The sequence below is a fragment of the Onychomys torridus genome, chromosome 13 (genome assembly GCF_903995425.1).
Source record: "Onychomys torridus chromosome 13, mOncTor1.1, whole genome shotgun sequence".
NCBI classification, from domain to species: Eukaryota; Metazoa; Chordata; class Mammalia; order Rodentia; family Cricetidae; genus Onychomys; species Onychomys torridus.
The window spans coordinates 64,519,815-64,541,544 of NC_050455.1; the positions used below are offsets into that span (position 1 = coordinate 64,519,815).

The following is a 21,730-nucleotide window of genomic DNA, read 5'->3' on the forward strand; positions in this document are numbered from 1 at the left end:
TGGCTGTCGTGCTCCAGGCCTGGGCATGGAGGAGCTAGGGGCCGGAGACAGGGTGGGTAGAGGAAGCCTACTGCCTGGGCCACCTGCCAGGGGATTTGGCAGAGGAAAACATGATCCTGAGGCCCAGGTTTGCTGAGCTGAGCAGCACTCAGGGAGGTGCCTGCATTGCAGATCATAGTAACAGAATTGTCCCCCAAAGTTACGCCACCAAGGCAGCTATGGAGGCCAAGAAAGCAGTGGCAGGCCACTCTTTTCTAGCTGTGTGACTCCCGAATCCCATCAAATGGGGATCACAATCCAATAGAAAATAAGACAAGAATCAATAAAAAAAAAGATAGCTTATGAGTGGCAGACAAGGCTGTGTTCAAATGTCAGGTGTCTCAAGGCAGAGTGCCGGGGTCGTCCTGCCTCCGTTAATGACATCCTAACTGTCTCCTTTGTTTCTCTGAGCCAGTCTTTTAATTTATTAACTTTAATATGGTGGTTTTATTCTTTGAGAATTTCATACATCATGACAATTCATTTTTATCAAATTCCCTCCATTCCTTCTCCTAACTCTTTCTGGATCACTTTCTAGCTCCCATCCCCTCCCAACTTTGTGTCCTCCCCCACTTTTTTAAAAAATAACCTACCAGGTCCAATGTGTGCTGCCCATAAAGTCATCGATGTGGGGCTATCCATTAGAGCATGGTCAACCTACCGGGGCCACACCCTTAAAGAGAACCTCTTCCTATAGGCATCACCTGTCAGAGCTCCTCAGTTAGAGGTGGGAGCTCCTGAGCCCCTCCCCACACAGTGCTGAGCTGATCTCTTCATGCAGCATCTACTCAGCCATGGCTTGGCGGTGTCCTAGGAATGATGCAGACACAGAAGTAACACAGTCTGCCCTACGAATCATCTTGGGGTCAAGAGGCCTTACAAATAACTCAGTGTCCCTGCTGCCCTAGGCCAGCTTTTTCCCTTACACCACACAGTGGGATCTGTACACTCACTCCCGTATTTCCACGATTAACGAACCAATGGTAGCAGTTGGTGCCATATGCTCCTTTCCGGGAATCCCAACAAGGGTCCTCTGTTAGTTATTGCAGTCTAACAGGGGCCATACAGGCTTATGCATTAAAGCACCCCACTTCTGGTTCTCTCAGAAGCTAAAACTTGCCCTGTGCTCCTGAGCCTAGGCTCCCTGGTGTGCCTTATTTTAATCATCTATAAAACGGGCATGTTTGTCTAGGCCCTGCCTGCCTTGTTGGATTAGGAGTCCCTGAGATAAGAAATAGGTTATGAAGCCTGGTGCATGCTGGAGATGATATGGGAGCTCATAGAGGCTTTTCTCAGATGATCTTGTAGAGAGGTACCTTAAGAGCATAGGCCTCCACAAAGCTATGAAGGTATGTTGGCTCCTGGTCTGGTCCCATCTGGCCAAGACCCCTGTTTGGGGTACTTGTCCTTTCTGGATTCCACTGGGCAGATGCTGGCAGAAGACCGGCAATGCTCCAGAAGGCAGGTGTGCCTCCCTGGTTCCACACAGCCATGCTGGATGAGACACAGCCCCTGTATTGTAGGAGGAAACCACTCCAGGAGGAGCGTTGAAGTCCCAGAGCCTATCCACCATGGAGCCATGATATGAATCAGACCAGGCCAACTCAGAGCAGAGTGAGCTCCTCTAAGTACAAGCTGGCTGAGAACCTCAGGATCAAGATTAAACACGTTTTTTTCTAGAAACCCAAAACCTTCCAGATTCAAATGAAGTAGGTTATTGTGGGGTCCCATAAAATCCCCTCTATCCCCCACTGCTTAGATAAGGCCTGGCTCCTGGAAAGATTTCTGATCAAGCACCCACAGGGGCCCATGCCTTTCTGTCCACACCTCTCAGTTTCACAGGGCTCTGAGACTCCTACCCCCACTGTTAGTCACCTACAAGTGTGGGCCTCAGCCATTGAATGCATATCCCTCAGGTCTGCCTCAAATCAAACCCTTGAGCAAAAGAGAGCCACCCTTCCAAGAGAAGTTCAGATTTTGCTGATTCCATACTAGACTTGGTAGGCAGAAGCATGGCAAAGGCCAGAGGCATGTACTTGCAACATGACTGGGTTCAAATCGTGCTGACACTTGCCCCCTCTGTGGCCTCAGGCCCATCCTCCATATAGCTGTTCCTTTATCTGTGCATTGTGAATGATGCTAAGAACACACACCTTTAGCCGTTGTGCAGTTGAGGAAGGATTAGAGGATGACTCAGGTCTGACAGAGACGAGATAAATGGTAGCCATGGTGTGACTGTCGGTGCTGGCTACCAGGGATGCCTTTGGCCTCTTGGAAGGGAGACTAAGAAGCACAGTGCGCTCTCTCGCTCTCTCTCTCTCTCTCTCTCTCTCTCTCTCTCTCTCTCTCTCTCTCTGAGTAAACACTCACTTGGCAGTTGAATACCTGTTACTTGGGCCCACCTGAATTATAGAACCAGTGTGGCAGAGAGCAAGGGCCTGCTACATTAGGCCTGGTGATCATAGCTAATTACCTAGAATGGTAATCAGACCTAATTCCTTTTTCTGCCATACCCGAGCTCCCCTCCCACTCTCCCTTTATTCCTAATCTACGTTGCCATTTCCTTCCCACTGGAAGGTTCCAGTCCTTGTCAAGCCGCTGCTTGCTGCTGGGAGTTTGCATGCACGTGCCCTTGTTTGCCTTGTGTGTTATTCTTGGCTTTGGTCTTCACCCTGGCTTGGGTGAGGGGAATGGAGGGAAGGGATGGAAAGCTAAGGCGGGGAAGTGGGGGAAGGGAAGGGCGTGGCATCTGCTCTGGGGCGTGGCTGTCACGAGGCCTGAGCACTTCAGGGTCAGGCTGGCCAGGTGGAACTCCCAGGAGTTTCTTCCCAAAGAGACAGCGAAACAGCCATAGGAGGTACCCCCCATCTGCTTCCTGAACACAATGCTCCCCTCCTCCTCACCCTGAGGTTAGTCTTCAGTCTAGAAAAAACACCCCTGAGCTACCATGATTCCATCCCTTCCCCCAGGAACGGAACAGAGATCAGGAAGCAACACACAGAGAGAAGTAGCTGAGGGAACAGCTGCCTTCAAGTCAAGGTCACCAGCCTGTTGACCCCTTCCGAAGCTTTTCATGGTCACATCTGTTATCAGATCACTCATGGCCATCCCATGATGCAATGAGAAGTGGAGAGGCCTCCTACAGCCACCTAACCATAGCTTCATGTTCGTGAGTTCTGATCCCAAAGGAGACATGGCTCAAAAAGCTTGGCCATGTGGGAGCCACTTCCTGTAGCAGCTGGGGGCTTAGACCTACTCACCACACTGTGACGCAGCAGCATACCTGGTCACAGGCTCTGGCTGCTCCAAGAAGGCAGAGGAGGGCATTCTCCCTGAGAACTGATGAATTTGTATGACCAACCAATATAGTCTTCAAACAGTCAAGACAGAATTTAATAACACTGTATGAGAAAGTGATAAATCTCCAATTATTGTGAGGGATATGCCTATGCATTTTATCACATATTTACCTATTATACACAATTTTAATATGAATACAGAACATTTTGTAGGGCCATAAATGTAACTCAGTGGTAGGGCACTTACTTGCCCAGCATGTCCCAGGCTCTGGTTCAGTTCTTAATACAGCCACAAAACAAAACAAAAAGGGGGGGATTGAACAATAATTAATGTCTAAACCAGACAGTATAAGTATTTTCAAGTACACATGAAACATTTGCAAGATTGTTTGTGCTCTGGAATGGAATGAACTTGAAGGCATCCCTGAGCATTAGTAAGTTCATTAGTTAAGTCCTTAGGAAACAGGGAACTAGGGTTCTCTTGAGTGAGTGTTCATCCTCCAGCCTTCCATCAACCCTGGCTTTGGCTTAGAGGAAAGGCCGTCCATCCTTCTGAGGCTCGGGACCCAGTTACTCCAAGGGTGGCTTTATGGGAATTAGAGCATGTCAGTTGCTCACTAAATTCACTCTTGTGTGGACTTCTTGACACTGACACATACGATTGTCGTCTACCAGAAAACATCAGAATAAAAGCCCCAGACCTATAATAGAACGAACAGTGGTCCTCGATCAGTTATCTACTTCCATGGAACGAACGGCTGCGAAATGGAGCGGCCACGGTGGGAGCGAACGTTGATTGTTTTGCATCTGCTGTGGGTCATAGCTTCAGTAGTGACTCTGCTTCTGTCTCTCATGAGGCTGTGTGCGGTCCAGCTGTCACCTGGGCTGCCGTCGTCGTCGAAGGTCCAACAGGGACTGGAAGGACCACTCTCAAGTCGGCTCACTCACTGTCACAAAGCTGTCAGAGAGCACTGGTTGTTCCCAGGAAGCCTCCGTCCCTTGCCGCATAGCCCCTTTTTTGGTGGTGTTTGCACATCCTCCCAACATGGCCGCCTTCCTAGAGTGACCCAAGAGAGCAAAGCTGAAATAGCAATATCTTTCAGGACCTCCGTCAGAGGTCAGTTGTCAGCCAAACCTGCCCAAATCCTCTTGAAATACTACGGTACCATGACAAACCTCCACAGCACTAATTCCAGCACTGATAAGGACAACCCTTACCACAGATTCTTACTACAGGCATACATGCCAGCAGTGTGGTAAGCATTTAATGCTTCTACCTGCTCTGGTGTAGCAGAGATGTCCTGACATACTTAAGGGACAGTACAGAGACAGCTAAACTAAATGACAGGATCAGCACAATGCTGAAGATCAGAAACTAGAGAGGCCCCGTGCCAGATTTGAGGGATGGAGTTGGGGGTCACATGCATGGGACACTGGAGTGCGCGGCTGTACCTTGGACATTGGTGATGTTCCATGTTCTGCCAGGAACAGATCGTGAGCAAATGTTTGGGGGACAAAAGTGGGAGCCATGCCTGGGGAGTGGAGATGCAGGGGGCTCTTTGGAGCACAGTGGAGGGGAGTGTGGTGGCAACCTGTCCTTCCACAGCTGGGTCCAGAAGGCGAACCAACTGTGGTCCAATTGATAGAGTGTTTGCCTAGCATGCATGCAGCCCTGAATTCAACCCCCGGCGCCCTGTAAAACTGGGCATAATAGCACATGCCTGAGATCCCAGTACATGGGAGGTGGAAGCTGGAGAATTCAAAGCCAGTGTGGGTTACAGAGGACTCTGTTAAAAAAAAAAAAAAAAAAAAAATGGGTGGGAGGGGCTTTGAAAGCCTGGTGAAGATTCATCTCCCATTCCTTCCCTCTGTTCCTCTTTCCCTGGCAGAGCCTTGCCAAAAACTACCTGGAAGGATCCACTGGAAACACCTGGCAGGCTGTCTAGAGAGCTAGCAGGTGTCTTTCCAGGGATCGGGAGAAGCCCCTCCCCTCGACTGTGAGAAAGGCAGAGGTTGGAAAGGGCCCACGTTCCTGAAGCTGCTCCAGACGGCCCACCCTCCCTAGAAGACAGCACCTCTCGCCCCTGCCACGCCCGGGACTTCCTCCATTTCAAATATCCCTCAGGTCTCTGAATGTGACAGCAGAGACACTGTCCATGCTTGGTTACCTTTGCTGGGTGGTTAAAACAGACCCCGGGAGGCCCCACTGCGGCTGCCGATCTTAGCACCTCTCCTCTGTGTGATTGTCTCTGCCTGCTCAGTACTCCTCATCGGTGACATAGAAGTCATGATGACACTCAGAAGGAAGATGGTGGGCCTGGGTCCTCATCTGAAAAACCCGTTGTTAAGCTCTGGCCAGATGGTCCTGTGTGTCTGAAGCAGGGAGCTGGGACTCAGGGACAGGTGTCCTCAGTTCCCCTTGCTCAGGCACAGGTCACACCTCCACATGGTCAAAAGGCCGTTACCTTCAGCGCAGCCTTGAGGTTTCCACTTTATAAGCCATGCCTCAGAGGCCTGCCCTGCAGGTTCCATTCAAACTGCCTACAATCCACCCTCCTTCAGCAGGGTGGCCTTGAAAGACACACCCAGTATTCAGCCACATAGACTATCCTAGATTGTTTTCTATCACTTGCTTTTTTTAAAATTAAATTTCTCTTTTGAGATAGTTTCACATATGTTTGTAAGAGATAACACGGTACCCTTTGTACGGCTTCCCTTCATGGTGCACTTCCATAGTATTACTTCCGATACACTGATGCTGCTATGGATAGGACACAGAACACTCCAGCACACAAGGTCCACCCCACCCCCCAGTGCTCCTTCACAGCCATGCCCTCCCCTTCCACACCAGAACTCCCCTCACCCATTCTCCGCGTCTGAGAAGTGGCAGTTTCAAGGGTGCTGTATAGGAAGCCTGTGTTTGGGCTCTGTTCACTCATTATGACTCCCTGGAGACCCATCCAAGCTGCTGAGTGTATCGGGGTATCAGAGCGCTCCTTTTCCTTGCTGAGTGGGGCTCCGAGAAACTGATGCTCTATAGTATGCCCAGCCACCCACCTAATGAGGGGTATCTGTGTGGGCTCCAGTTCAGGGTGATTACCAGACACTCTCAGTTTTCACTTCTCTGGGGTAAATGTGCCACCGCCAGATCGGGTGGTCGTTGGGTAGCTAGCACTTTAAAAACGCAGTTCATTGCAGAGAGGGTGGACTGCTCTGCCTTCCCAGGCAATGTGTGAGCAATCCATTCCCCCTGGCCCAGCCTTATCTGGTTTTGGAGTTGTCGTTATTTTTCATTTTAGCCTGGAGACTTGAGTTTGATCCCTGGAACCACGTAAAAGTAGAAAGGGAGTCAATATAATTGTCCTCTGACCTCCACATAAACTCCATGGCATGTACATCTATGCATACAAACAGTAATAATAATAATAATAATAATAATAATAATAATAATAATAATAAAGTTATATTTAATATGCTTGACCTTCTGCCAAAGCCTGCCCTGGACATTCTCAGAGCACCTACATTAGCCTACAGCTAAGCCAAATCAACTTTATAATAAAAATACCAACCATCTCATAGCTTGTTGAATTGCCATACAGAAAGAGGATACACAGAATGGCTGTAAAGTGTCCTTTACACCACCATTGAGTCAAAAGCCCTATATCAGATCATCGTAAGTCAGGGACCATCCATACTGTCAAGAAGGCCCAGCCACTGTCTCTTGCAGGCTTTAAAGAGCTGTGAGCTTAACCCATCAGACACGACAAAGTCATCGACAGAGTGCTTGCATCTGTGTTGACTTTAAATACCTGCTTCCAAGAGAAACAGCTTACATATATGGGATGCTGGCAAAAGAATTGCTGAACTGCACATGAAAGCAACTCTGTCAGGCACAGTGAAGCCAGAAGCAAGCTCAGGAGACAAACCATATGCCACCATGCCCCTATTCACTCACTGAAAATGGGCCACAAAGTTGGGCTGAGGCTTCCTGGTACCGTATGTAAAATATGAGAATGTCTGACCACCTGGGGACTTGTGAGCCTCTCCCAGCAGAAGCACTAAGCTGTTTCCATGTGAGGGCAGGATGCAGAGGTCCCCCCCCCCCCCCCCCCCCCCCCGTGTTTCATGATGCCCATCATCCCGGCATTCTCCGTGTCCATATTAACGAAGCAGAATTCTGTGAATCAAGCCCACGGAGGTCTCTGTGGCATTTCCTAAGCAGCTGATGCACACCGCCTGGTAAGATGCTAACTCCAAGATTCTTAAGGTGCAGAAACCCCAGCCTGAGCTGGCTTGTGACCTACAGGTAAGGCTTGGTCCTCAACCTGCTGTGTTCATTAACTGGTCTCCCTTTCTGTGTGTCCCTGCAGGGCTCTGGCTGAGAACATGGCCAATGACATTGATGAGCTTATTGGCATCCCTTTCCCCAACCACAGCAGCGAGGTGCTGTGCAGCCTCAATGAGCAGCGGCATGCGGGGCTGCTGTGTGACGTGCTGCTGGTGGTTCAGGAGCAGGAATACCGAACACACCGCTCAGTGTTGGCTGCTTGCAGCAAATATTTCAAGAAGCTCTTCACAGCTGGGAGCCTGGCCAGCCAGCCCTATGTCTATGAGATTGACTTTGTCCAGCCTGAGGCTCTGGCCGCCATCCTGGAGTTTGCCTACACCTCCACACTTACCATCACCGCCTCCAATGTCAAGCACATCCTCAATGCTGCCAGGATGTTGGAGATCCAGTGCATTGTGAATGTGTGCCTGGAGATCATGGAGCCTGGTGGCAATGGTGGTGAGGAGGATGACAAGGAGGAGGATGATGAAGATGAAGATGACGATGAGGAGGAGGATGAAGAAGAGGAAGAAGAAGAGGAAGAGGAGGAGGAAGAGGATGACACAGAGGACTTTGCTGACCAGGAAAACTTGCCTGACCCCCAGGACATCAACTGCCCCCAAAGCCCCTCCAAGACGGACCATCTCACAGAGAAGGCCTACTCAGACACACCCAGAGACTTCCCCGACTCCTTCCAGCCTGACAGCCCTGGCCATCTGGGAGTGATACGGGACTTCTCCATTGAATCTTTGCTGAGGGAGAACTTGTACCCCAAAGCCAACATCCCTGACAGAAAACCCTCCTTATCTCCATTTGCCCCAGAATTCTTCCCACACCTCTGGCCAGGGGACTTTGGTGCCTTTGCCCAGCTGCCTGAGCAGCCCATGGACAGTGGGCCACTGGATCTAGTCATCAAGAACCGCAAAATCAAGGAGGAGGAGAAGGAGGAACTAGCCCCACCCCCTCCCCCTCCCTTCCCTAGTGACTTCTTCAAGGACATGTTTCCTGACCTGCCTGGTGGGCCCCTGGGCCCCATCAAGGCAGAGAATGACTATGGTGCCTATCTCAGCTTCCTGAGTGCCACCCACCTGGGGAGCCTCTTCCCACCCTGGCCGCTGGTGGAAGAGCGCAAGCTGAAGCCCAAGGCCTCCCAGCAGTGCCCCATCTGCCACAAGGTCATCATGGGGGCTGGGAAGCTGCCTCGGCACATGAGGACCCACACCGGGGAGAAGCCGTACATGTGCAGCATCTGCGAGGTCCGCTTTACCAGGTGCGAGCTGAGCTGCAGGAGGAAGCTGGCAGGCAGCAGGGGGCGGGGCCAGAGGGGGGGGTGAGAGGAGAGAGGGATGTGGAGGTCTGGGGATGGAGAGGGAGCGCGCACACACTGAGCTCACTGCTAAGCATCACCTGATGCAATGATTTCAACCCCCCTCTTAGGAACTAAACTGTTTTCTCATAATACAGTGTTAGGGTGAAGCCTGAGACATAGAAACAGGTCAGAGCAGGGCTGTTCTGGGGAGAATTGAGGAGCCAGGCAGGTCCTGTGGAGGGGAGGCCCTCCCTGCACTCCATAGGAGAAGCAACAAACCTGTGTGTTTGGGCCAGTGTTTCCCAGACACTGCTCATGGCTAGCTGGCTGCTCCTAGGTGCAGCTGGACAATCACAAAGATGGGCCTGGAACCCCAGACCTTCCACAACAATAAAGTCTATGAATAGGACACTGCAGGAACCCCCACAGACCCTTTCCAGTCTCCTGACAGGATGGGCTTCTTATCACATTCTCCTCCTTATTTCTCCACATTGCCAGAAGGATAACTTGAGATCTGAAATCATCACATCAAAAGCCTGCCATCTTTCAGAAGCATCATCCCATTCAGCAAATGTGTGCTATATACCATTTTGTACCATGACTTTTGTAGTCAAAGCAATAGGTAGGGAGATATGGGGTCACAAGCGTCCTCTGTTAGGTTTCAAAAGCTGCTTTTCTTTTTTGTTAATCTGGCCTGTTGCTACCATCAGTGTCCCTGGTGTAAGGCAGATCTTCTCAGCTAGGTTCCTTCCACAGTGGAAGAGTTCTGATGAGTGGCTTTCACATCATTTCAGTGTGTCTGAAGTGGACAAAGCCTGTTTATTGGTAACTGTCTTACAGCCATGGCTTATTGAAGTCACTGTGGACTTCAAAGAACTTGCCTTAACGGACCCATTTATTCTAATAGTGTTTCTTGGAATTTTATTCCTTTGAGTTTTCATAGTAAGCATAAGGTTTTGGCCTTGGTAGATGGAGTGGATTTTTTGAGTCATGCCCATGTCAGCCTAGTGGCTTTTCCGGGAGAAAGCAAGATGAGCCCTATAAAGTGACAAGGGCCACTGTCACCGATGGCCGGACACTCTATTTGAAATAGCTGAGGAAGGACCTGAGAATGCGTTCAGGTGACCTTGGCATTGCTGAAATGGCTCAGCAGGCAATCCGGTGACTGCTTTGAAGGACAACACCGAGGGTTTCCAAGCTAGTTCTGGGATGGGAACCACAGACAGAACCTGTCCTGGGTTCTTCCAGGGGGCCCTGGAGGGAAAATCTCACCCTGGTTTTATGGTTGTATGCCCTGCCTCTTGGCAGATGGTTACAGCAGCCCTGAATTGCTGATGTCAGGGCACTGTGTTCCTGTTATCTCAGGGCAGCTGCAATCCAAATTCCCAGAGTCAGCTCGGCCTGGCTGTCCCTGATATGTCCCAGAAATCCTGTTAAGTTACGTTGTCCCCGCTCCCCTCTTCTCCCGAATTCATTTGGCTCCACAGAGCCAGCCGGCCTAAAACACCTGGGCAAGGCTTAGCTAAAGAGTGGAACAACAGAGAAATAAGCCAGAGTTCACGTGAAGCTAAGTTCAAGTGTGATTCACCCAGCATCAGCAGGGTCTTTGCTCCTCCCTGAGAGTCCAGCCCCCAGGGGAAGATGTCGACAACACAGACCAAATGGGATGGACAGCTGGATCCCAGCCCAGCCATGTTCTCCTGCCCTAACCTCCTGTGCCTGGCCCTGCACAGAATGACCTAAGGAACAGCAGCTCTCCCTTCAAGGGACTCAGGGGACCCACACTGAGCTACTGGGAGCCCAAGTCCCCTTCTTTCTTCCTCCCCGCCCCTCCCTCTGATTTCTCACAAGACAGCCTTCTCAGTGGTCTGTGCAGGTCTACGCCAGTCTACAGGCCCTGCCTTTCCTAGGCAAAATGTTAAACTGTTCGGTCCCTGCAAACAGACTTTAAGCCCTCCGGACACTAGAGCAATCTCCAGGGGGAGATTCCTGGGTTCGGGCAACAATGCTGTTTTGTATAGAAGAATGAAATTCCAGAATGTTCCCTCCCAACGAATTCCTGAAGGCCACTTTGTGTGGCCTCTGTGTATGCGGGCCCCTACCCCTCCAGGTCAGCTCAGCCCTAGAGAGTTTCTGGTTATCAGGCTCCAGCCCTGCCCTCCCCAGTCACTCCTCCTCCTTTGCGAGATGACAGCCATCTGGGATCTGGGCCTGTCTGTAGCAACTACATTCCAGCCCCCATCTCACCTCCCCTCTCTTGGTTCCCACTCCCCTGACCCTTCTGAACAAGATCAGACAGGCTTTGGGGGCTGCTCTCCAAGGTCAGGGGCAGGAACTGCAGAGGAGATGTTGCTGGAATCCAGACTCCCATCAGGGACTTGTTCTCATCGTGGACTGAGACTGTCGTGCTGATCACTCCCCCATCACATTCTTCAGAGCCACTGGCCCTTTACTTGCCGCCCTCCCCAGATCTACCCTGAAAGAATCCTTTCCTGTCCAGCCAACAGCCATCCATCCAGAGCCCCGGCCTCGACCTGCCAGGTTGAGGTTTTCCTGCGGTCCTCTCTACAGCCAGTTCCCTTACAGCCCTTCCATGAGGATAGGCTCTGGGGCTGAACCCCTGGCCATCATTCATTACACCTTCCCCTCCTCCCCACGTGGAGGCTCTTCTGCAGTGTGGTTGCCTCCAGACCTGGAATTCCCAGAGTTCCTTGCAAGCTAAGCCATTCCTTTGTACTGAAATCCAAACAGGCTGAGAGACTCTGGCCTCAGGCCTTCCTCCCCACAGCTAAGCTCCTGAGTCCATGGGACCTTGTCTCTCTCCTCAGTGTTGGGCAGAACTTAGGTTTTCTGGCTCACCTCAGGCCTCACATGGATGTAAGAAGGGCCTGCCCTTCTCCATCATAAAAGGCTCTGTTGTCTATATGCCACTTTCTAGAATGCCTACACTTCATGGGAACGTCATTCCCTTTGACTTCTATAGTGTTACCTAAGGTAGAGGTCTCCAAGCAAAACCCCTGCCACCCCCAAGTCCTATCTGCTGCCTTCATTCTGTGGGTCTCCAAGAGGAGGGACTTCCCACACCCTGCTATGACCTAGTCCTCGTGATCACTGTTTCAGCTAGTCTTACTCCTTGTCCCACCCTTGGTTACCAGAGTCTGGAGAGGGGACACCTCAGATGAGCCCTGAAACAGAGGACAGATAAGGACAGGTTCTGCTGACTTGGTGGGTGTCACCTGACCTCACCCTGCAGCTGACCTCTGAGCAATTTGTTTCCCCAATGGCAACCGTTACTACCAGGCTCTGGGCTCCAAGAAGGCCTCAGGTCCTCTCCTTTCCCTTGCCAGCTCTTGGCCATAGGCCATGAGGTCCTGCCTGTGCTTCTCCCAGCCCTTGGCCAGGAACTCCTAGAGAGTAGGGCTATCCTGTGTTCATCTCGTGTCCCTCAGGCTACCCATAGCTCCTCATTCAAATGCCTTAACATGGCAGCCAGCAGGAGACGGAGACAAGAGATCCCATGGAGGACAAGGGACAAGCCATCCAGGCAAAGATTAGGTACCACTGGCTCCCCAAGAACTATGGTACCGCCAGTTTCTGCAGAATCGCTCACCAGTAGTCCCAACTCTGTCCAGCTACTGCGTCAGCTGGAGGCTGATGCCCTTCTCCCAGGCATCAGCAAGGCCCGGCCTGGGCTTTCTCTGCTTTCTTTTTAGTGAAACCCTCTCAACAGCTCTGAGGACCTTGATAAGTTCACAAAATGTCATCAGCATTGGTGACAGGGAGAGTCACATCAGACCATCAAGCCACAAGAATTCTGGGTGGACAGTGGCGAGAGACTTCAGACTGACTGGGCGTCTCCCAGAGGCTGGAGCCCAGCCCTGAGCCACAACCTTGACTTTTACTAGGGACAAGCTCATAAGGCCCCAAGCAGTCTTCCTTACTGTGAGCCTCCCTTTGGGCTGGCAGTGGTGCTCTGGGCTGGGTCTCCAAAGCAGGGAAATGGAACAAGGTAACAGGAAAGGAGAGGAGAGCCCGAGAGGGTAGCCATCGTCGGGGCTGCTCTCATCGGGAAGCTCTTGGTGACAAAATGGCACAGCAGGTAAAGGCACTTGCCACCAAAGCCAAGCCTGAAGAATTCAGTTTGAGCCTCAGAGCCCATATGATAAAAAGAGAACTGGATCTGGCCTCCACATGCTTACCATAGCACAGGAATGATCACCCAAGAGTGTACGCATTTGTGTGCATACATGTACACACACACACACACACACACACACACACACACACACACACATACACACTAAATGTAACAAAAAATTGTGTTCACAGAGACTGAGGAATTGTTAACCAGCATTCCATGTCACTGGCCAGTCAACAAAGGAATGACCACCACCAGCTCCTCAGCTTGCAGTAGGCCATAGCACTTTGAAAAGAGCTTCCAGTAGTCATCAAGGTCATCAGGAAGCCTAGGGTTGGACCAGCCTCTGCCTCTGGCCAGCTGTGTGCCTTCACCAGTCTCCTGCCATCTCCTGCCATCTCCAGGCCATGGTTCCCAAGGTGTCCCTTGAGATCATAAAGCAGGTGCTCCCTAAGACTGCTTCCAGCTCCCAGATTCCATTCACAGCAGAGAGGAGGGAGCTGGGAGCCTTTCCTGCTTGTCTGCCCTCAGTGCCTGGAGGGATTGGTCTTCCATGGGTTCCAGAGAGACCAGGGGGGATAGATGGCCCACTGTGAGCACACCGCCATGTTGATGATTGGCATGGAGGCTGTTCCTTATCGTATCCCTTCCCTCACACACCAGGACTTCTGTGTTCTTGCACATGAGTTTTCTGCCTCCTGTGTCCCACAGCTCCTGGCATTGGGAGACAGCACATCCATGCCACCTCTAAACAGGTGTCCTCCCTTGCCAGCAAATAGAGGGCCTAGCAGGGCCACAGACATGATGATGAGAGTCTAGGTCCCCCACGGGGGGACATGCAAACAGACCACCAACCGGAAGAGCAGCTGACTCTTGTCTGGTTCAGGGCTTGGGTTTAGATTTGTCCTTTTTTCCCTTAGTGCTGAGAATTGAACCCAGGACCTTGGGCATACTAGGCCTTGCCTTCTCTGGTCACTCCGTCTTTGTTCCTCAGGTGACCTGCCTTGAGAAAGAGTGTTCAGGTCACAAGTGTCTCAGGTCTTGATAATGGCTCTCATGCTTGCTCAGGAGAGATCCACTAGCCAGGTGCGCCCTGTGCCCCCTTCATGCTGAACACTCAGCCGCCTAGGTTGAAGACGCACTGGGCCTATGCTGCTGGTGGCTGGGAAGTCGCACCAGGTAACTGTGCATGTCAGGGTTGCTGGAGGTTGTAGAAGGGAGGAAAGTCCGATGTGAAGAAACTTGGAGCACCACACCCCTTTCTCCTCTGCCTCCCCTGCTAGCCTTGCTCCCCACCTCCCAGGCTCCCAGCCCCAGGGAGTACAGAATGGAGGAGGCTGTGCACACATAACGTACGTACACACACACACACACACACACACACACACACACACACACACACACACACACACACACACACACACACACACACACCCTACCTGGCAGTGCCCACAAGGACTTTTTCCTTCTTGCACCCACCCGGAGAACTGTTTTCTAAATGAGATCTCATGCGACCTCTAGTGGCCAGAATTCACCCTGCTGTCCAGGGTTATATTGCGGGTGGTTTAAATCTGGACGCTTTAGGGAGGACGCTTTGGACTCCACATCTGCTCTGACCTCAAAGCCCAGCCTGGAATTACAGCAGAGGCCACACCCAAGCCCCACCTGCAAGAGGTGGTGGAGACAGCACACAGTGCTCCTGGCCCCTAGCCACTTGGGGAGAGCTGTAGAGGACGTGCTACAGCCCACTCCCCCCCCCCCCCCCCCCAGCCAGGCCGAAATGCTCCCTACACTGGTGTCCCGGGTGCTCAGTCCAGAAGATCGGTTTCCCTTTCGGGACCACCAGGAGGGCCTTGAACTCCCGCCCCCTCAAGCACACCCGGAGTCTCTAAGCAACCCTAGACAATGGGCATCATGTCTGCCCTTGCTTCAGCTTTGCCTGGAGAGTTTACCTAACTTGCCTAAGGTCACCCAGCAAGTGGATGTGGGGCCTGCAGCTGGAGCCCCACCCCATCCCATGCCTTGCCTCTGAATAATACTTCTAACCCCAGAGTTCTCCCCCAGATCAGGCTTCATTCTTACTGCACCTGGCTCTTTCATAAGCCCTGAAACCACTGCAAAGACAGAGCCCAGGGCTTAGGTAAGAAACCGCCACACCAGAGGAGGTTTCAGCAAGGTGTGCCAGGCTTCTGGAGTCTCCAGAAGAGTGCCGAGGACAAGGGCTGGCTGGTGTGGGACTAGAGGCTTAGGATGAGCCTAGAGGCAGAGATCAGAGCGCATCTTGCTTCAGAAAGCCCTTCACCCTTGCAGGGCTGAGACCAGAATGCTGACGCATATCTCCCGCGGGACTGTCTTCCAGGATGTGAGACGGGCCCCCTAATAATCAGTGGGAGCTTCTCACTCAGAACCTGTGTGTAAAGGGAGTAGTGGGATGTCTTTCAGAACATTTCTTTGTCCTGCTTTAACCCAGAGGTGAGGCAGGTGTTTGGGCAGAAGTCGAAGGCCGGGCTTAGGACGAATCCCGCTCCTGGGTCCCGAAGCCAGTTCTGAAGTAGGAAACAAGTGTGAGGAGTGGGCGCCTGCATCCCACTCAGGGACTAAATCCTGACTTCTGTATTGCAGGCAGGACAAGTTGAAGATCCACATGCGGAAGCACACGGGGGAGCGGCCCTATCTGTGCATTCACTGCAACGCCAAGTTCGTGCACAACTACGACCTCAAGAACCACATGCGCATCCACACGGGCGTGCGGCCCTACCAGTGCGAGTTCTGCTACAAGAGTTTCACGCGCTCCGACCACCTACACCGCCACATCAAGCGACAGAGCTGTCGCATGGCACGGCCCCGGCGCGGCCGCAAGCCCGCCGCCTGGAGGGCCGCCAGCCTGCTCTTCGGGCCGGGTGGCCCCACGCCCGACAAGGCGGCCTTCGTGATGCCACCCACTCTGGGTGACGTGGGGGGCCACCTGGGCGGCGCGGCGGTGTGCCTCCCGGGCCCCAGCCCTGCCAAGCACTTCCTAGCGGCACCCAAGGGCGCCCTGAGCCTGCAGGAGCTGGAGCGGCAGTTCGAGGAGACGCAGATGAAGCTGTTCGGACGTGCGCAGCTCGAGGCCGAGAGGAACGCAGGCGGCCTCCTGGCCCTGGCACTGGCCGAGAACGTGGCCGCCACGCGGCCCTACTTCCCGCTCCCGGACCCGTGGGCAGCCGGCCTGGCCAGCCTCCCTGGGCTCACTGGCCTCAACCACGTGGCCTCCATGTCTGAAGCCAACAACTAGGCTGGCCCTGGTCCACCCCAGTCCAAGACCCTGTCTCAAGTCCCTCTTTTAGGCCCGCCCTGCCCCACCCAGTGGCTCTGAACTTTCTAGTTTGCAAACACAATGGGAACAGGAGAAAATACATTTTAGCTGCGATGCTCTTTTTCCCCCCCGGCCTTTGCGGGCAGCACCTCCCTTTTGCTGGAGTCTGAGATGGACATCTCTTCCCTAAGGGTTGGGAGCCCCAGCCTCTCCCTGGCTGTCTCTGATGCACGTAGAAACACACAGGGTGCTGTGTCTCAGAACCCCCCCCCCCCCCCCCGCGCGCTGGTGCCAGGAGCACTTTGCAGTGTGGGGGGCGGGGGCGGGGCGAGGCTGTGAGGAGGGAGCCAGAAGGCATGCCAGGAGGAGCCAGCATGAGGACTGTGTCCTGGCCAGGCACCTTGGTTGAGCCATACTGCCCTATGGGGGAGTCCCTTCCAATGCGGCTTTAGTCAGAGTCAGGTTTCAGTTCAGAAGTCCCAGATTCAATTGAGCAATGCTTCCCAGCCATGGGGAAAGACCATCCCACTGGGCAGACAGGCCTCCAGGAGCTAGAAGCTGACATGGAGAGAGACCATTTTAAATGGGCTTGTCCTGTGACCTTGGGCAGGTCAACCCTCTGTGCCTCAGAGTCACTGCTGTGAAAGGGGGTGGTAACATTCCCCTCCCCCTCTTCCATACACATTCACATCTGTTCCTAAAAGAGAGAGAGAGAGAAAAAAGTCCCTGGAAAGGTAGCAGATTGGCTCCCCCAGAGTCACTGGGAGACGGTCTATCTTACTGGACTTGGCTACATTGCCTCCACACGAAAATCAGCATTTTACATGAGATGTGTAGGAGAACTAGACAGGGACAACAGAGAGATGACTTTCGATACCCAGAGGCAATTCCAGGAACCCCAAATTCTGCCCCCTTTCTGACAGGCCACTGTCATATCTGGACACCCCTGGAACAACAATCAGCATTTGCCCACCCCCACCTGTCCCCGAGTTCAGTCTCCTTGAGCTAATACTCAAGTGATGGGGCTAGTTTCGAACAGCCACCACCTACCTGCCTCCCCCATCTCTGCAAGCGTCATAGCATCCAGGGCTCATCTGTTTGTTTGGCGGGGGGAGCCCAGGCCTGGAGTTTGCTGGTGACACCCTTCTACTGTGTTTGACTCACTGATCCCCCTTTCCATATTTGACCTAGGGTTCCAGTGCAAAGAGGTGGGATCCTTCGGGTTGTGGTACCCTCTGTGTATCAGGTCACATGGTAATAGCAAGACAACTTTGCTGGCCCATGCCTTCTTGAGTTTGCATTGGTTTCTTGACATCCCAGGGAGGAGAATCCACCTGCTTGGAAGGCTTAGGCCTGGAGTCCCAGGGCCCCAAGCTGTGGGTACGTGAGACTCAGTTCTTCCAATTCTGATTGCCTTGGCTTTATCCTGTACAAACACAAACAAAAAGGCCAGAGAAGACAGTGGACTCCATCCCTCCCGAAGCTCCCGAGAGAGACACCACAGTCCATCTGGGAGGAGTTTCCTCAGATACCCCATCCTCATCATCAGATCCTGGGGCTGCTGCCTCATAGATCCCTGTCACAGTACAGACTTGTTTCTGGACCCATCCGCCAATATGCACACTCTGACCCCTCAGCCAAGGGACTGCCGCTGACCCAGACTCAGCCGACAGAGGAACCCAGGGGAAGGCAGTACTGTCAGGCTTTTGTTTTGATTTTGTAAAGGTAACGACTTCTTATAAGACTTCTTATAAACTCACTTTTTCAGATGATCGCTTAGCATCTTTTGTCGTTTGTTTGTTTTTCTGGGCTGCCATTTGGAGCTGTACATTGTAAAATATCCAAAGATGTTGAGTACTGTATCAAGCACTTGAAACAAATGGCTTTTGGGGGGAGGGGTGGTTGAGTTTTGTTTTAAACTTTTTTTTTTTTTTAATGTTTCTGACTTCCCTGTCTGTCTGTGGGAGAACTTTGGAATTTTTTCTATTTATAACTCTTTTTATGTGACACCTCTATGTATAATGACACACAACAGTTTGCCTTAGTGATTCAAGGGACAATCTTCCATAACTTTGGTTGCACGCTGCATCCTGCCCAGAAATGCTCAGCTAATTTTCTGGCCTATTTATTAAATAATATTAACTGATTTGATTATACTAAGAGTGGCACTTCTCTGAGATGTGGCTGCTGGATGTTCACAGGACAGCAAACAAGCTGTACAGTCTACAGAAGTTCCTTGCTTATTCAGACCCCTGGGCATGACTATTTGAATGTCAAAGACACCTATACAAAACACAAACCTTTGACTCTTTTTTTTTTAATGTTCTTTTTCACGTGTATGGGTTTTAACTACATGTATATCTGTGTACCATGTGCATACCTGGTATGCAAGGAGGCCAGCAGAGGGCACCAGATCCCCTGAAACCAGAGTTAAAGATGGTTGTGAGCAGCCATGTGGGTGTTCCGAATCAAACCTGCATCCTCTGGACCAACTGCTGAACCATCTCTTTTGGCTCTAATTACTTAAAGATAATAGGAGGTTTAATTTTATTTTTTGAGGAAGAGGCTCGCTATGTATCCCAGACTAGCCTTGAACTTACCATCCTCTTGCCTCGGCCTTCCGTACCTGAAGTGTTTGGAGTCAAAGTGAGCTGTTTGTCTAATGCCACAGCTCAGACTGGCTTTCCACTTTCCATCCTCATTTCAGGGGGGGGGGGTGGGGAGAAAGGCCAACACTCAATTCCCCAGGCACCAGAGTCTTAGCACAAGGTGGATGTGTACACACAAGCATGTAGAGATGCAGCCTGTGGTGTGTGACAGGGACAGTCCTGAGGATGCTGACTGGCAGTCCATCTGGTCCTACCAGTTCTCTGGCTTGGGGCCCATTGCTTCTCTTCCTCCTTTCACCCAAGCCTCTTCCAACCAGAGCCCCTGGATCCTGCCAGAGAGAAGGAATGATCGTCCTTAAACGAGTTCTCCCCGGTGCAGACCACAGAGCCAGGGCTTAGATTCCTTCAGTAAACGGCATTATGCACAAACGAGGGGTTAGCCCAGAGTCCTTTCTCCGCTTTCCCTCCCCTCTGTGGATGTGGTAGGCACTTGCCAGGCAGCAGTTCCCAGGACTGGGGAAAGGATCTGGTCTGGGGGTTGAAGCCATTCTCCTCTGAGCTGCATGTTCCCAGGCTGATCACCTCCCCACGCTGGTTCTCACCATCAGGACTCTTGGTAAAGGAACGTTCCCAAGCTCTCTACCCAAACAGCCCTCACTGAGCAGAGGACCCAGCCCTGCCTTCCTAACAAAAGACTGAAAGCTGACGAACTAGCCTGACATCCTTCCTGTAAGGGTAGAGTGCCTGCCTCTAAAGTCACCTGGCGGTGACATTTGACACCTCTACACTCTGATACATGCAGGCATTTATTTTAGCACAAAAATAATGTCCAAGCTGTTTGTCAGGCAAATGGCTTGCTTCTTCGCAGACTCTCCTGGGGACATCAAAATCGTCCTTGGCTACCCTGCAGTGTTGGGAGGTCAGTCCAGAGCGGAGGGCAGGAATGGGCTCCATGTTCCTAGGAATTCAGGCATTCTGGGATGGTTCAGTCCTGTTCATGTAATCAGACTACTAATGGATGTAAATCATGGTGGAGACAGAGTACAGATTAGGGCCCAGTGACTCCCTCCTCCTGGAAGTACATCTTCTAGCCTGTCCATGCAGGAATTCCACCGAGCGGCTCGGCTCCAGGCTAGTTCCAAGAGAGCTGGTGGGCTGGCCGCCAAGAACCTTCAGGGAGGGAAGAGTCCTCTGAGGACAAGCCAAGGAGCATGCACCTTCAGCTGGAGAAGGACGTTTAGAGAAGGCACCAGAACGGGCCCCAGGGCTGCAGTGGGTAGAGGGGGACCATTGTGACAAGAGTGTGGCCAGCTTGAGCCAATGAGAAAGAGACTAGGTGTCCAAACAGAAGTTAGCTTCCTAAACCTGGAGCTATCTGGAGAGGCATGAGGCCACTTGTGAGGAGTGGGCTCGGAACCTGGCACCATCCGTTTCAGGGATGCTGAGGTGGGGAATCCAGCAGAGGAGGAGAAAACTCCCACTTCGGCCCCTTCCATCTGGTTTGTGAGCTGTGGTATCACACGGAAGGACTGCTGCCACAGAAAGTGGTACACGTGCCAAATAAACATAGGGACAATTTCACAAAGTTTCCTTGGTCCAGGGCTGCTGGAACATCCCTGGACTGGTGCCCCTCAACAAGTTGAGGCTGGAGAAAAGTGAGTGGGCCCACATGCTGTCACCTTGGTCTCCTCCCCCTGAGCCTAGGGCTTTCTCCATCCTCTCCCTTCCCTCTTGACCGCTTTTCCTCCTAGTTGGTCCTTCAAGGTCGCCACAGAGCAGTTCGGTGCACACTAGGGGCCCGAGCGCTTCCAGGGTGACATTTGCTCTGGGGGTCGGGTAGAGAGAGAGCTGGGACTTGGTGGGGAATGCAGAAGCCCAGTGTGGGGCCTTGGCCAGGAACCTGGCTGGTCCTCTAAGGAGGGTATGCACGGGTTGCCGGTGGAGCAGAAGAAACGGGATTGGCCTGGGACGGTTCTGCAGTGAAGTTTGGTGATCAGTGATACCCCACTCCCAGCCCCACCGTGCTCTCCTCCCCTTTACTCCAGGGCCCTCCCTACTGAGACTACTCCCAGGATGTGGCAGCCCTAGAATTCTCCAGGCTGGGCGCTGGAGTCGCCGGCGCCGGCGTGGCTCTCGAGCTCCCCCTACCGGTCCTTTCCGGCGCTGCTCCTGCTCACACGCAAATTAAAACGAAGGTAGTTTAGATCCTTCTAGGGCTCAGGGGTGCTGAAGACCAGTCAACAACTGAGTTTCCGTACAAGAATGGAACGACTCCCTGGGAAAACTGTGCTCCTTTTCCTCCTGTCTACATCCTGGGGCAGAGGATTCCAAGAGCCAGACTGCCCACTGACCTAAACCAAAAACTTGGATCAAAAACAGTTCTGACCAGAACATCAAAAGCATTGGAAAACATCAAAAACAAACAAACAACTGACAATTGAGCATTTTAACAACAGCTAGTCCTGCACCAAACCCAGCCCCCATTCTCTCTCTCTCTCTCTCTCTCTCTCTCTCTCTCTCTCTCTCTTCTCTCTCTCTCTCTCTCTCTCTCTCTCTCTCTCTCTCTCTCTCTCACACACACACACACACACACACACTGGATCACCAAATGTCTTAGTTAGGTTTCTGCTGCTGTGATAAAGACTATACAAAAGGCCAACTTGGGGAAGAAGGGATTTACTTCACCTTCTGCTTCCAGGTCACACAGTCCATCG

At 52.2% G+C, this 21,730-nt stretch overlaps 1 protein-coding gene across 2 annotated transcripts in view; it reads left to right on the forward strand.

Annotated features, from left to right (window-relative positions):
- Window positions 1-18,179, forward strand: part of Zbtb7c (zinc finger and BTB domain containing 7C) — a 256,160-nt gene extending 237,981 nt beyond the window's left edge. For both annotated transcript variants that reach the window (XM_036205282.1, XM_036205281.1), the window contains 2 exons: window positions 7,709-8,935; window positions 15,735-18,179. In XM_036205282.1, the coding sequence (XP_036061175.1) occupies window positions 7,725-8,935; window positions 15,735-16,386 (1,863 nt within the window). In that variant the 5' untranslated portion in view covers window positions 7,709-7,724 and the 3' untranslated portion in view covers window positions 16,387-18,179. The remainder of the gene's footprint in view (window positions 1-7,708; window positions 8,936-15,734) is intronic.
- Window positions 18,180-21,730: the final 3,551 nt, after the last annotated feature.